Below are 15394 nucleotides of genomic sequence, written 5' to 3'. Positions count from 1 at the left end.
ACTTGAAAAAGTTAAGATTATAATGCAGGTAGGGAAAAATGTTGTTAGTCAATTATTCTTTTAAAATATTCAGGCTAACAAAACCCAAAATATTGGGTGAGGTCATGACATATTACTCAACTGGACATCTATGCACCATTTTTTCCAGACAGGTAAAAACATAAAATTAAAAAAGTGATAGAGTAAAATATTCTATTGTTATGCTCATGCAACATAAAATATAGTGTTTGATGGTTCACAGTGGTATGGCAGCATGCTTCTGTTGTGAAAAATAGAAGGAAAATTGATTTTTCTTCATAACAGGGGAATTATTCAGCACCTCAGGTTCATTAAGTATACTAAAGTTGGATGATAAATTGGAGCATAAGTGGGATTCCTCTAACCAAAGGCTTGGAGTTCAAGATGATTTAGCTGAACTTTTACATTTTTACCTATACAAGTTAAATAATCCCAATACTAAAAGCAAACCCTCCCTCTCCCCCCCGCCCCCGGTAAAGAAGTAGGTATTGACGGAAAAAATTCAGCTTCCGGTCTTCAAACCCCAGCCCCCTTTCAGCAGTCTGTCAACACTCCCTTTAGTTCATGTATGGGCAAGAAACGTTTCGCAGTGAGCCTGGACGGCGTTCAGGTCGATACAGCGAGCACAGAAGGGCCCGGCAGAGGCTCTGCCCGAGGACCCCGAAGCAAATCTGTGGCAACCATACACCTCCGCTAGCAAAGAGCTTTAAAGTCCACTTAAAAAGGGAGCAGCCCCAGCCCCACCGCGGCCGCTCCCCCGCCAGCCACCTCAGCCGCTACCGGACGCGGCCACCTCCCGCCCCCCGCGGAGGGGGCGGAGCAGGGCACCCGCCCGGCCACCACCGCGGCGCTGCTGCGCCTGCGCAGCCCCGTCCAAGGGAGCAGCCGGACCGCCCTCGTGGCCGCCGCGCCGGCCCCGCCGCGTCACGTGGCGCGGGTGCGCGGTCACGTGCCGCCGGGAGGGGGTGACGGTTGGGATGGCGGAGGCGGCGAGCGCCGTGTCCGCGCTGCGGCCGAGGCTGGCGGCGCTGGGCCGGCGGCTGGCGGCGCTGAAGGGAGCGGGCGGCGACGGTGAGGGGCCGCAGCGAGCGGGGGAACGAGCGGGCCCGCTCCGCCCTCCGCTGCCCTGGTGCTGCGCGGCTTCCCTCGGCCCGCCCCTGCTGCTGGGCGGTGGGGGCGCCGGCAGCCCGTCCGCGGGGGCGCTGCGAGGGCCGCGCTTCGCCCTCCGCAGGGAAGGAGCCTTGCGCCGGGCAGCGCCTCCAGTGTTCTGTGCAGGCCTCCGTGCGGAGGCTGAGTCTTGAGGCCTTTCTCTGCGGCAGGGTGGTTGAGGCCTAAAGTTTATAACTGCAAAATAACAAGTAGCATTTTCCCTTTATGATTTCTTTGCAAATGAAGTGTTTGGAGTGATTTTTGAAGCATCAGACCATAACTATTAATGCCATGAGTTTGGTCATGTTATCAGTAGTCTAACAGGACAAGGCGCCTAAGTACTTTGTTATTCACTTGCTATTGTATGTATCACAAGGACGGATAAAAGCGTAGCAAGCAAGCAAGCAAGGCCGTTGCTGGGTGCTCTTCAGTGCTAAGAAAGCCTTGTATTTTTCCTTCAGATACTTTCTTAGTAAACGGCTCTGCTACGCTGGAGAAATTGAAGGACCTCTGTAAAGAAGAGAAAGAAAAAGCATATCCTTCCAAGCTTTTGCAGCTTTATACACAGGTAGTATATTTAAAGAATTTGGAGCACTGCTTTAAGAAAATCCACTATGTAGGGTATAGGAGAGGGTAGGGTGTAATAAAGCGGGTAGAGCGGAAAAAAACCCTGTATTTTTGCTTTTTAGTGTGTGCAGTGATTACAGAACTTTCACAAAGTACGGGCCCACTTTTGTTCTGGATTAGATAGTAACCGAGAGTTGATAATTGTACAAGTATTGTACAAGTATTGTGAGGATAAAAAGGGTTCTGAGTTTGTTTATAATGAAGAGTCTAACAATATTTTTAACTTGTAACACTTTTGAAAATTAAATGTTAAAAATTATCTTTAAAATTGTAGTATTTTATAAACTCTAATGAGTTTGTATATTATTGTATGCCACCATCTGATTATTTTGTTGGTAGTGTCTTTTACTTATGTTACTTATTTTTACTTATTTTATTTTTTTTACATCATGCATCTTCCTGTTTTCATAGGCTGTCCTAGATATTACATATTTTGAGGAAAACCAGCTTGTGGATGAAGATTTTCCAGAAGATTATTCCTTACAAAAAGTTAAAGAACTTATTTGTATTCTTTCAGAACCTGAAGACCTAGTGAAAGAATGCAACATAAATGAAGAAGTGAGTACTAACACTATTCAGTGAGAGAATTAATTATTTCATTGTTTAAAAATCAAAAATCTAAAACAGGATAGTGGCATTTGCATTTTTGATGAGCAAAATTTGAGATCCTTTGAAAAAATTCCAAGTCTTATTTATATTTAAGCAGTGGATTCCCAAATCATTGCCCATAAATCATTTTTCAAATAACTTACTGGATGCTCAGAATTTTTCTTGCTAACACTTCAGGATTTCAGATGCGTTCTGCTGTTTAAATCCAAAGTATTAGGCTTGTGTCTGTGACCATCACAATTAAGTATATCTTCTAAAGTTAGAGGATTAATACAACACTGTTTGCATGTGTCAGTGTGTATGTGTAGTTCAAATGGTTATTTTTGGCTTAGCACGTTTTATTGGGTTTTATTTTAGCCCACCAGCATCCTTGGCACAGAGTTATTTGAATGTCTTTACTGGAGAAAAGGAGCCCTGCTTTACATGTATTGTCACACTGTAAAAGAAAGGAGTGAATGGCTAAGGGAGAATATCGGCGTATTTGAAAAGGTAAAGGAGATTTCAAAAAAAAAAAAAAAAAAGTAATCTCATGAGCGTGTGAATGCCCATAAATACACTTTTCAGGTATGACTTTTTTTGAAGTACAGTGCCTTTTTTTTTTCCTTTTAAATAACTGCTTTGGAAATTCATATCTGAAAGTATTTATGGCTTTAAATTGCTCAGAATTTGTCTAGTTTTTTTTCTCTCTTTTTTTTTAATTGTATTCAGTGTCTTAATGATGGAGTCCATTACTTGATGAAGATGCTTAGCTTTAGATGCCCTCTCCAGCTAGATGAAGATGTCTCATTTCAGGATAAAGACACAGCTAGATTACTCAGTGAAGGTAAAAAAAAAAAAAAAAAAAAAAAGGGGGGGGTGTACAAAACACCCCAAATACCTTCCCCACTTTATAAAACCCTTTATTGTATATTTTTGTTATATCAGGTTGGACTTAATTGTATTCAAGAACTAACTTTTTAGAACAAAAAATATAATTGGGTTAGCAAGCAGTGGTGCTTTTCTGCCCTCCCAACTCTCCTTTCTTCTGACTTGCAGATTTTAGGAGGTGATAATGTTCATTTTCTCTGTCTTTGTAAGCACATCTGGGGAAGATGAACAACAGAGGCTGTCTGTGTTTTACATGCGATGTGCATGTTTTATAACCATCTGGTTTACAGCTAACAAATCTTAAAAGCATAAATATGACTACAATGGATGCTAAATGTTCTCATGTTGTATTCCTCTTTAGATCTAGGAGAAAACAGATATGATGAATTACTGGTTTCATACAGGTAGAAGGAGTACATTGTTTAGAGTAGGCAAAACTGTATATCGCTCTCTACTGTAGCTTTATGTAAGTTGTATTACTATAGTGCATTTCACCTGAGCATCTGAGGCTACATCAGCGTGATGCAAGTAATGTCACGCAGCAGGACTGGATTTTTAAAGTAAAACAGCTGGTGCTCAGGCCCACATGATACACTGCCAAAACTTACTCTAGTCTGGTCCTATGGAACGGATGCCTACATGGGATGGAGCACCTTCTCATTTAGTTTTATCCAAAAGGGACCAAGGGGGGTTGCTTCAACTCTGTTCCAGAATGCAAAGCCAAGTTCAATAGCTGATTTTGTACATTTACTTGGTAGTTTTTGTTTTTTGTTTTGGGGGGATTTTTTTGAATGATCATGGACACTTAATATGGCTTTCTGTTTATTTAAATACTAAAGCTGCTGCGGCAACCTGAGTTAAGATGATGCTCAAGTAGCATCTTCCATGAGGCCTAAAATGTGGGAGGCACAGAAGTGTTATAAAGTAAATATGCATAATCATATCTGCACTTAATGGATTATAAAGAAATACAGAAAGATAAATATACAAACAATTTTTAGAAAATATCTATATATCAAGCTTAAAACTAAAGATTTTAACATTGTGAAAAAGCAAAATGGATGGAATAATGAGCAAGGCCTTTGATTCAGGTTCTCTTCTTGGTGGTATCAGTGCTCTAAGGGTTGGAATTTGTTCTCTGATATGCTTCCTTAATAGAAGGCATATATTGACTTTTTGAAAAATTCTTGCTGTGTTACTGAGAAAGATTTTTTTTTAAGTTAACAAGTCACATACATGTTTAACAAAAGAAGAATAAAGTACTTTATTTTTTGCAGGTATATTTAGTGATACCCGCTTACTGGCGATGATGTACAGTGGAGAAATGTGCTACTGGGGACTGAAACACTGTGGAGAAAGGAAGCAAAAAAGCCTTGAGACAACAGATCCAGGGTCTAGCAGATTGCAGAGTGCAGCACTGGATTTCCGAGAAGTGGGCAAAAATGTGTTAACAAAATACGTGGCAGTATGCGAAGGACCTTTAAAAGGACAAGGGTGGAACACAACAAGTGCAAAGCAAATGTTGTGTTGCTTCAGGAAATCCCACAACTGACGTTGGTGCTGTTGCGCTCTGAGGGGAAGCTCACTGCATGAAGAACAGGCCTAGGGAGGTGGTGTGCACTGACGTGAGGCAAAACACTACTCGCTCTCTGACTGTTCTTGTCAAAACGCGTATGCGGTTGTAAAAATACTGATGCCGAGACTCTCTGGCACGTAAGCCCTAGCCCAATAAAGCAGTATTTTTAGGAGGTTTAATAAAGAAGCGGCGAGCAGGCTCCCTGCGGCGGGGGCTGCGGCAGGTCTGTGCGCCGCGTAGCGGCGGGGGGCCGCGGTGCTGCAGGCGGCCGCGTCCCGGGCTCGGCGGCGCCTCTCCGCGGGCCGGGCCGGTGCGGAGCGGGGCGGGCGCCGCCCTCGGCGCGGAGGCGGCGCCGCCGGCGGGCCCGGGCGCCATGGCGGAGGGCGGCCGGCTGGAGGCCGCTGTGCGCGGCCGCCTGCGCGGCCTGCGGGAGCGCTGGGCGCGGGGCGCCCGCGAGCGCGGCGGCGGTGGCGGCGGCAGCGCGGGCGCGGAGGCGGCGCCCGGCCCCGGCGGCGGCGGGGAGGCCGCGGAGGAAGCGAGCGCCCTGCAGGCGCTGCCGGTGAGTGCGGCGCGGCCGCGGGCGGCGGCGCGGGCTCCCCGCGGCCCCGGGCGCTGAGCCGCCGCTCTGCGTGTTTCAGATCGACGTGCAGCTGCGCATCATGTCGCTGCTGTCGCCGCGAGACCTGTGTCGCCTGGGCTGCACCGGCTCCTACTGGCGGGCGGCGGTGCGCGACCCGCTGCTCTGGAGGCGCTTTCTGCTGAGGGATCTCCCGTCGTGGGCGGCGGTGGACTGGAAGTCGCTCCCGAGCGCGGAGGTCCTTAAGCAAGTCCTTTCCGAAGCCGGCGGCAGCGCGCTGTGCGACTACATGGCGGTGTGAGTGTCCTCGCGCCCTCCGGGGGCGCCGGCCGGCTCCGCGGCAGCGGCGCTCGGCGCGCGGCAGCTCTCGTGCCGGTGCCCGCAGGGCCCTGCTGCCGGGCGCTGCTGCGGTCGGATGTGACCTTGCGTCTCGGGTGCGGATGTCTGTGGGTATCATTTCCTGCTATGTGACCGTCTGGTCTGCTCTTTCCGATTAGAATTAAAGAAGAATGCAAAATCATATTAAAAAAACCTCTCGGTGTATTGTATGCCAACTATGCCACAGAAATACAGCCGTCTTGGAGGCTGCATGCTGTGCTGAGCTTGTTGAGGAAGACGTGGTCTCCACTCTCAGTAGAAAAGATAATTACCTATTTTATTAAAAGTACTAAGTCTTTAAAATACGGCAAATAAATCTTAGTTTTTTTGTCTCACTTCACAATAAATACGCTAATCTTGGCAATCTCTCTGTCTCTCATCCCTATTTTACAGCCAGGGAAGAGGCACCCTAGAATTTGAAGTGCAAAATGTCCTTTAATTCTGAACATTGGATTTAAATCTCTTTAGGTGTGAATACTTCAGAGCACATCGCATACTTGAAGCCAGCTGTCACTGATTTCCATTGTGTCTGTGAGCACTTAATGTTTTTGGTGATGTCAGCTGAAATGTCTCGGGTTGGGTACAGAGGAGCACACGGTTGATGTTTCCTTGAAGTGATTTATCTAGCATCACATGACCAGAAGCAAAGACTGAAGCTGCTTCTCCAGGATGTCTGTCAGTCCCGTCTGTAACTGTTACATCTTTTCTTGGGATTACCAAAGTCTCTTCATGCCTTGGAACTTGGCAGGACTAGCGGTTTTACCTGCTTGGTGCTGGTGATCTAAACCATCAGTTTTTAACTGTCATTTCTGAGCTGTGCTCAAGTTGTTCTGATAACACAGCATGAGAATTTTGGGACCTAAATTAACTGATGTTGTTTGATTAATACCTCTTTTGTATTTTGTGTTTAATTTCTAGTTGCGTCTATTTTACACAGATATAAAAAAAGCTGTCCTCAGAGTAGAAGAAGTCTGAAATCAAGCCGTCCGCGGTATGGGGCTGTGACATCCTTTTTGCAATCACTGGTCACTCAGGCAGAACCTCGCTTTGCTATGTTTGGGCCAGGGTTGGAAGAGCTGGATGACTCTTTAGTGCAAAAGATGATGACTTGCCCAGAAATTCTACTAGTGGCTGGCCTACCTCAAAGACGAATTCATGGTAATGCTCTGGTTTTTGTTTTCTGGTTTTTTTAAATTTTATAAAAAGATATGTCTTATAAAACAAAAAAAGTTGGGGGAGAAATAGGTAAAAAGAATGTTTTTTTAATGCTCCCCTTGAAGCTCAATAATGTAATTGTAAAAAATTATTTCTTTTATATATATATATATATATATATTCCAAAGGATAAACACAATAACCAGTTAGGATAAAATTTTAGCTCCAGTGAATTTAATGGTTAAATTTGTACAGTGTCAGAGGATCAAGATTGTGCTCTTTATACTTGTATTTTGATCCTAAATTCCATGCCACACATGCTGTTGTGATGGATAAGCGTGAACACGACTTCCTTTAAGTAGTGCTTACTATTGGTTAGTGCCACTATTACTTAGTGGTTAAAAATATGCTTGTCTTTTTATACTGATCCTTTATCTGATTGAATATTCTGGTGTCAAATGGGTGTAAACGTTCTTCATTTAAAAAGGGGTTGTAGAATCAGATGAAGGAATTTTTTTGATATTTAGAGGGGATTTAAAAAAAACATACTTTTGAACATCTCTAATTTTGCTTCAGTCCAAACCAGATACAAAAACTGAGGACTGTTTTTAACTAAGAATAACTAATATTTAAGCACAGCAGAATTGGGATAATTAAATTATATTTATAGGAAGTGGGAAAACATGCATTCTTTGCTGTTATTTTCTATTCTCTTTTATGTCCTTTTCAATGCAGCTTGTCCTAAATAGACTAGAGCTTTACTATGTCAGTTTAGGCTAGCAGATGCAAATCAGCTTCTCCATGACTTAAATTTCTAGGTTCTAATACAAGTATCAAAAAACAAACAAACCTGGAAATGCCTCCTGATTTTCTTTTGATTTTATTTCCTTGCGAAATAATAAGTATGCTTCCCCATAACAGCAACACCTAGGTTTAGAGGCATCTATTTTACAGCCCCAGTAGAATTTTCAGCCTGTCGTTTAGTTGTGTTCAGTAACCAGATATTTGTAATCTCATATGTTCATTTTCTCCTTGTAGGAATTGGATCAGGAGTCAGTTTTCAGTTCAATAACAATCAAAAATTCAATATTCTGACATTGTATTCAACCACCAGGTAAGATTTGTTCTCCACAAAAAAAACCCACCAACAGTACAGTTTCTCAGTTATTTCATACTTTCTCTCATAGTTTCATGATGTCAGTTTTATGCCTTTATTGCATACGTGGATATCTCTTATAAACTGAAGCTTCAATATGTATCTTCCCTATTTCCTTCCCTTTCTCCAACCTATAAACTTCCATGTGGAATTAGTAAACCTTCTTCCCAAAACTGATACATAACAAATGTTTTATGACAAATGCATAACAGGTGCTTCTATCCCTCTTGATATTCTGACTGTTTCCCTTTTGAAGTATTCTATAAACTCATTCCTGGGGTGTATTTTAATGTGCATCCTGCAGACTGCTAACCATCTGTATGTGCACACTCAAATAAAATGGGGGAATTAAGCTGTTTTCCTGGCTTAGGCCATTTTCCTGACCCTTTGCTGTGCTGCTATCGCTGCCTGGACTCTGTTTTCTCGTTTTCTATCTAAATTAACCTGGCTATTATTATTAAATGGCTGAAGTATTTTAATATCTTTCAGTGTGGAAAGGAGGAGAGCAAGGGCAGAGCAAGCTGTTGTTGTGAATAAGATGTTCTACCAAGACAACAGTACAGTGGGGAATCAGCAAGCTGTGCACTACAATGTAATAGCTCAAGTTAAAAAGGTGTGCGAAGTAGTTGATGGATTCATCTATGTTGCTAATGCAGAAGCTCATAAAAGTAAGGGGTTTCTCTTTATTATATTTACTCATATTTTGTGAATGATTGAAATGTCATAAAAGATATGTGAAGAATATGGGATACCTCAAAATCCATATCCCAGTTCTTTCAAGGTATGCTTCCTTGGTGCTATTTCTTCAGTGGCTTTTCAAGTTGAAGAGGTCCCCTCTCCTAGACACTCTCTCTCACCTTCCTGTGAGGCTTTATGGCCCTTTCTGTCAGTGCCAGTACCGTGTGGCTGCTCTCTTACGTCAGATCTGGGAAATGATCTGGATTAAAAAAACAGAACAAAACAAAATCTGGGAGGAGGTAGCGGAGTGGAGGGGGTGGGGTGGGTGGGAGAAGAAGCCTGAAATACAGCAGTGGTGATGTAATAACCTGGAAACAGAGCCTTTACTGGGAACGCTGCAGTGAAAGGTGTAACCAACCCAAATTAGGATTGTCTTGTTATAATAGCCTAAATAAGGGTAATCCAAACACCTGTTATGGTGGACTGTCTTTATATTCATCAGCTTTAAGTGGAGGGAAGGGGCTAACTCAGGAAAGCAGGGGGTAAAAAAAATGTGGGGGGATATACTGGCAAGAAAAATTAAGTCAGTAGGGAAGGGCTACTGACTGTGTAGGGTATCAGTATTTCTTAATGGCCTATTGTGATTTTGATCTCTGTGAGGTACTTGGAAAACGCTCCGGTGTTAAGGACTAGAATAGGTTGCCTGTAAATCTACAGAGATCTTTAAATAACAGCTAAGAATGACATGAGTACAGCTGATCCAGCCCTGAGATAAGCAGAATTAGATCATTTGCCCACGCCACTTCCAGCCCTACGTTTCCTCGCTTTTGTGAACTGAAATAATAAATATTTGAAAAATCAAGATAAAAGAAAAATATTCTGCTTGGGATTTACATATATTTAATACTCATATATTACAAATTGTTTCCTAGAGCATGATCGTGAAGAGGAACTGGCCCATATTTTGGCAATGATTGATCCTGCTCTTGGGCCTCAAAACAGACCTCTGCTGGTTTTATCTTGTGTCTCTCATGTTGGTGTGAAAAGATTTCCTTGTGTTTACATGGCACATCAGTTGCAACTGAATCTGTTACATCAGCCCTGGATGGTACTTGCTTTAAAACCTTTATTTTCCTTCGATTTCTCTGCACTTAAAAGCAATTTAGGCTTATTGTGGCTCTTGAACTGTACCTATCTAAGTAAATGCATAGCTTTCAACACTACTATTTGAGCACTCCACTTAAGTGATGAATTTAGCTTTTCTGATCCTATGAGATAAAGCATTATAGCCTAGCATAACATAGAGAAGCTAAGTGGCTTGCCCAGGAACACACGAGAAGCTTCACATGGAGCCAGAGTGGAAGGAAGGATGAATTGCTGGTCTTGAAGAGGGTAAGAAAGCTTCAGTTAATTTGAATCTGAATTTCCTTGACCTAAGGCCTTAGCCACAAGGTAGGCTTTTCTGTCATTTTTCGGGAGACTAATTGACACCTGCTTGACATGATATATGGAGTTTTTGACAAATCACAGTTTTTTGCCTAGCCCATGAGGTCCTGAGCCCATTCTTTTATGCTTGTTGAGCACAATGTATATCAGTGTGTCTCAGTAACATATAATTTTGTTTTTGATGACATAGTGTAGTTAAAGGATAATACTTTAAAAAAAAGACAGATCTAATTCCTTTGTGTTCATAAGGACAATGTTTACAAGCTTTTTTCTTAAAGTACCATTTATAATAACCACTTCATAATATATTAGAAAATTTGAGAAGTAATAATATGTCTTGAATTCTAAAGCTGGCAGCATTTTTCCTCTAAGAATTATTATAAAGAGGATTTTCAAGTAGACCATCATCTGTAAAGTAAATAAAATGTTCTAGGATAGCTGATGGAGGGCTTCGTATAAAATTTGCTGTGATATCAAGAATGCAAATGGCTCTCTTTTCTAATGGCTCTCATAATTCATTATGTAAAGAATAATGTTTGCTTTTTGTACCTTACTCTAAGAAACCTGCCCTGTCAAGGTACCTAGAAACCAATGATAAAAATTTAGATTTGACATGAGTATTTCTGACATAAGGATAGACATGAAGTGCTGATACAATATTGTTAGATCCGTTGCCTGTAATCTGTAATATAGTAGCTTATCTTATTTTTACAGGTGCAGGACACTGTAGCGGCTACTTTAGATGGACTGCTAAGTGGACTTGAGTGGCTCTTGGAAGAAGCAGATTGTAAAAATCCACAGTAATAAAACTTGCTTCATTTTACTGTATAGAGACTTTATTGTGTTGCAATTCAGATGAAGTGAGACTCTTGTCCTGACACAGCATTGTCAGATAAAAGATTTAAAAGACATGCATATATTTGATTGTACATACTTTCATAATTAACATTCTTCCAACTGTAGACCTGAATTAGAACTACAAGCCGGATTGCCTGGATTCCAGCAGCTGATGAAGAAGTGATTTTTTGGAAGCTGTGGGGTTTTGTTCTCTTTTAAGTTGAGGCATTTACGAAGCAATCTTTTCTCTGTACATCTTATAATCTAATCTGTTTTTGTAAATATACCTAGCACTTGGTTAATTTTTCAGCACAGCCCTATGGCATACATCACATCACATTTACAAAATATATTCAGTGGAGATCTTGACAGTGACAATTCCCAACCAAAGAAAATACACTGTATCCTGTACTGTGCTTTCAGCTCATCATCTTTTGTAGTAGGTTAATATAAAGGCAGTATTTCTTTCAAAATAATAAATTCCTCTATATTTTTTCAGGAGCAATGCCTAGACAAAAAATAGTGCTTGAAGGAGAATTGTCAGCCCAGAGCAAAATTCTCAGAAGCAAACCAACAAAATACTCCATATGAATCATTTGTTTCTTGTTTGTGATCTTATTTATTAATGAACCGCAAAAGACTTCAGCATCTTCTGCTTTCTGCTTCAGTGAAGTTATTGGCTTGAACTGGACATCCTTCTGTTATCACAAACAAATGTTAGATCGAATCATTAGGACTTTACAACATCTATCAAATGCATAAATCCCAAGGATCTACTAGTTACTCAAATAGTTGTGGCATTTGCAGATGTGAAGTGTGCCTGGCTTGAAATTTTCTACACAGAAGTATTTTTATAGAAGAGAGACAACGTTTTAGAGTTAGAATTGTATTTTCCATATTGGTGCCTTTTAGGATAGTTCTGCTTCTAGTCTTCCACCTTTTTATTGTTTTTTCAATTATTGGATGAATGCCCACAAGCTTTCCTTGACGTTTTTGTCTAGGCATGTGTTTGTTTTCTTTCCCTGCATCTCTCTGTCCTCTGTCTTCTGCTTCATTTCTATGCATGGAAATGCAGTAGTCTCACAAACAGTTGTTTCTTGGTATCTAGATAAATGGATACATAGTGTACATTCAGCTGTCATGTATAACTGTACAGTGTAGCTGTAACTGCCCTCAGTCTGGTAAGTGTGTTTGATGCATAACACAACTATTTTAAAGACATTCCATTTGGGAAGTCTCTTTTTTTTTAACGAACTAGGAGGTGTCTTTGCATTTTTTTTCTTCTTTATCCACAGTTAACTCAATTTTCTAGACTTTTTTTTCTGACTTCTTATCAGGACACGTGGGGGTGTTTCAAGGGAAAATCCATGGGAAACTATGCTATGCTAATTCTGTGTTTTATCCTTTTTTAGTAAGTTATGAGTACTTTCCCTTTAAAACAGTGGGGACACAAAATGTGTATCAATATTTGGGGGAAATTTCCATATTTTGTGGTTGGATGTATGTGACTTTCCTGCTAGTCATAACAATTCTGGAATGATTCATCCACATTTTAGAGGGGCGAATGTTGCAATCTGATACTATGTTAGCTACTATGTGTTTGTTTATGCAAGATCTTCATTATAACATTTTTCTGCTTTCTTCCTAAAGAATAAATTATTTTTTGAAGAGAGTGGTACTTCCAGTCTTTCTCTCTTTGTGTATGTGTGTGTGTGTGTGTGTGTGTGTGTGTGTGTGTGTGTGTAGGCTTCGCAATGTCTGTGATTGTGCTACAACAACAGATAACAATGTATTGGTATAAACATTGTTTTTATTAGTGACTTTAATGTTATTGAATGTGTCATTAACAGATATTAATTCACTGTCATTTTAAAGGTCAAGATAATGTAGGGAATATAATTTTTCTTAACCGAAAGAACATCAATTGTATTAACATAAAGGTGGATTAGTTTAAAGAGTTAAGAGTTTCAAGAATGCAGCCTAGGAGACGCACGGTGGGAATTAGACATTGGTGTAGTGCCGGTGCTCCAGCACCACTGGAGTTGCAGAGCTGGGGGACAGCTTGCGTGACCAAGTACTGTGGTGGATCGATACAGGCGAGGAGGACGAGGAGTGGCATGCCCTGTGTGCAAAGGAGCCGCTCCGATGCTCGGAGCTGTGCTATGGAATGGGCAACCAGCCTGCCAAGAGCTCATGTGCTGAATAGACGTTGCAGGCATGCACTGTAATTCCATGTCTATTTTAGCAATACCTTTTTGTTTTCACCTAATACTTCTGACTATTTAAATTCTTTAGTCTGCTGAGCTTAGGAGTGTAATATGTTATATAAGTTTGGGACTTAAATCATCACTGTTTCAAAATTAGTTGGATGTTGAAAACTGAAATGTCACTAAAATTTATTTTAAATCTAATAATTTTTAACATAAAAAGCTCAATATTTTTATCCATTCAACTTAGTATTCACAAGATTAACTGCAACTGTAAAGCATCTGTGAGAACTGAAACCATCAGGATTTGATTCCCAGAAATTTTGTGTCCTTGGGAAGGATTCTAATGCTGTTAGGAAGAGAATCACTTTCCTGACCATTGAGGCAGAACATTTATCTAAAACGTGGACACCAAATAAATAAAAGCAAAAAGTTAAACTGGTACTACATCTGTTTTATAATAAACTCAGTTACTGAACTTTCCCCTGAGCAAATTTCCCAAAAAGAAAGTGGCTTTGGAGATGCTAACTTTCATAAAGTCTCTGAAACCTAGAAAAACGAAAATTACATGCTGCCAGTTCCAAAGGAATTCATGATGGTACCTGCAAGGCCACGGGGCAAAAGAGGCAGCACACTGACAATGTCCAGGTGGCTCGCTAGGTGTCACGCGCAGTTCTGTGCCGTGGGGTGGCCCTGGCTGGTCTCAGAGGGTCCCGGGGGAGCGGGGTCTGGACCTTCTCCCTGCAGCTTCCGAGGGAGCTGTGGCTCGCCGCATTTCCCGCTGGATGGCACTGCTGATCCACACCCGCCGCCGCTGCTCTCCAGGCAGCATCCTTAGACCACCCAACAAAATTGTTTCCTTTGAAGTAATCAATTTTACTCTCTCTTCTCAGATATGGCAGCAAGCAGATGCAGTTATAGAAAAGCCTATGAGAAAATCAACTGGGTTTTCAAAGGCATATAGGGGAATATGCTGCCTCTTTTAATCTGGTGGGTATCAATATCAATTTGTATGGCAGAATGGGTATTGCTGTCAAAGAGAACATCCAGAGTCGCTGTCAGGAAGATGTATGGAAATACTGCTGGTGTCATTGCAAGGAGATTGAAGCTTTAGTCTGCGATACTAGTTTGTCTTTTGTGCCACATTAGCACTAGTGGTTCTGAATAACATATTCTCATGTATAAGAGTAAAGAAATAATTTTCTCAGGCCAGTTACAGAAGTTAATGCTATTGCTAGAGCTTATGGTTAAAGTCTCAGGTCAGCAGACATCTGCCCACAGGCTGCTCTCAGTTCCCTCAGGAGGACGAAACTGCAAATCAAGAATGCAGGTAGGCATACAGCAGAGGTGTTCAACAGGTGAGACCAGGTAAGCAACAACCCATAGTGGATCTGCATACTGGTTTAAGGACCAATGAGATGAGAATTTTTATGCTACTTGATTATCTCACACACTTGCTCTTACCCCCCACCCAGCATTGCATTCACAAGGTCTCAACTTCCCAGCAGGGAGACTGTTGCTGGCAGCGTCGGGCAGAAGGTCCTCTCAGTTTGTGCCATGCAGCTGCTCGCAGTTACCAGTCTCAGACATTATTGGCCAAAGTCCCCAGGTATCCCCCAGCATGTGCTCCAGCCCTTTAACCATCTTGGTGACCCTTTGCTGGGCCACAGTTGAGCACTACAGGACTTAGACTCCAAATTAATTCCTCTGTAGTTTGGCAAACTGGTCATTGACAGGAGACACCAGCTGTGAGTATGAAAGTCTGATACTGTACCAGAAGTATATTTCTCCAAGCTCTGAAAAGTCTTTCATCATGAAATGATCCTGGTGACAATCCTGAGACATCTGCTCTATTTGTTAAAATATTTAATACTTTTCCTTGCAGTGTGATGACAAGAAAATAAACTACTCTGGTCTCAGGGGTGACGATCAAAGAACTGAGGTAGTCTGAGAATGAGTGGGGACTGTATTTCTTAATCAGTGGTGTTCTCTTGATAAAGGGATGATAGCATTTGTGCGTGCCATCTTTTGCGTCTTCCCCACAAACTCAAATTTTGAAGGCAATTCCACAGCTCGATGTCAGGGGAGACATATTCCACAAGTGTGAATATACA

The 15394-nt window shown here is 41.7% G+C and overlaps 2 protein-coding genes across 3 annotated transcripts; both read left to right on the top strand.

The window, feature by feature from the left end:
- Positions 1 to 983: 983 nt before the first annotated feature.
- On the top strand, positions 984 to 5015 carry RIMOC1 (RAB7A interacting MON1-CCZ1 complex subunit 1). Of its 2 annotated transcripts, XM_067315501.1 has the most exons (6): positions 984 to 1089; positions 1629 to 1735; positions 2206 to 2352; positions 2761 to 2892; positions 3112 to 3226; positions 4548 to 5015. In XM_067315501.1, the coding sequence occupies exons 1-6, from the start codon at positions 996 to 998 to the stop codon at positions 4820 to 4822; spliced, it is 870 nt and encodes a 289-aa protein (XP_067171602.1). In that variant the 5' UTR covers positions 984 to 995; the 3' UTR covers positions 4823 to 5015. The 2 variants fall into 2 exon arrangements, with proteins under 2 accessions (XP_067171602.1, XP_067171603.1); XM_067315502.1 differs by lacking the exon at positions 2761 to 2892.
- Positions 5016 to 5219: 204 nt separating this feature from the next.
- FBXO4 (F-box protein 4) lies at positions 5220 to 12741 on the top strand. The gene is made up of 7 exons (XM_067316444.1): positions 5220 to 5405; positions 5485 to 5720; positions 6739 to 6959; positions 7995 to 8070; positions 8602 to 8780; positions 9723 to 9898; positions 10951 to 12741. The coding sequence occupies exons 1-7, from the start codon at positions 5220 to 5222 to the stop codon at positions 11038 to 11040; spliced, it is 1164 nt and encodes a 387-aa protein (XP_067172545.1). The 3' UTR covers positions 11041 to 12741.
- Positions 12742 to 15394: the final 2653 nt, after the last annotated feature.

The sequence above is a fragment of the Apteryx mantelli genome, chromosome Z (assembly GCF_036417845.1).
Source record: "Apteryx mantelli isolate bAptMan1 chromosome Z, bAptMan1.hap1, whole genome shotgun sequence".
NCBI classification, from domain to species: Eukaryota; Metazoa; Chordata; class Aves; order Apterygiformes; family Apterygidae; genus Apteryx; species Apteryx mantelli.
This window is presented reverse-complemented; position numbering and strand designations above follow the sequence as displayed.

Coding starts and splice junctions, on each gene's coding strand:
- FBXO4 (XM_067316444.1), top strand. CDS start 5,220: ATGGCGGAGGGCGGCCGGCTGGAGGCCGCTGTGCGCGGCCGCCTGCGC. Junction 8,781..9,722: donor TAATGCAGAAGCTCATAAAA/GTAAGGGGTTTC, acceptor ATTGTTTCCTAG/AGCATGATCGTGAAGAGGAA. Junction 9,899..10,950: donor TGTTACATCAGCCCTGGATG/GTACTTGCTTTA, acceptor TTATTTTTACAG/GTGCAGGACACTGTAGCGGC.
- RIMOC1 (XM_067315501.1), top strand. CDS start 996: ATGGCGGAGGCGGCGAGCGCCGTGTCCGCGCTGCGGCCGAGGCTGGCG. Junction 2,893..3,111: donor ATATCGGCGTATTTGAAAAG/GTAAAGGAGATT, acceptor AATTGTATTCAG/TGTCTTAATGATGGAGTCCA. Junction 3,227..4,547: donor AGCTAGATTACTCAGTGAAG/GTAAAAAAAAAA, acceptor TATTTTTTGCAG/GTATATTTAGTGATACCCGC.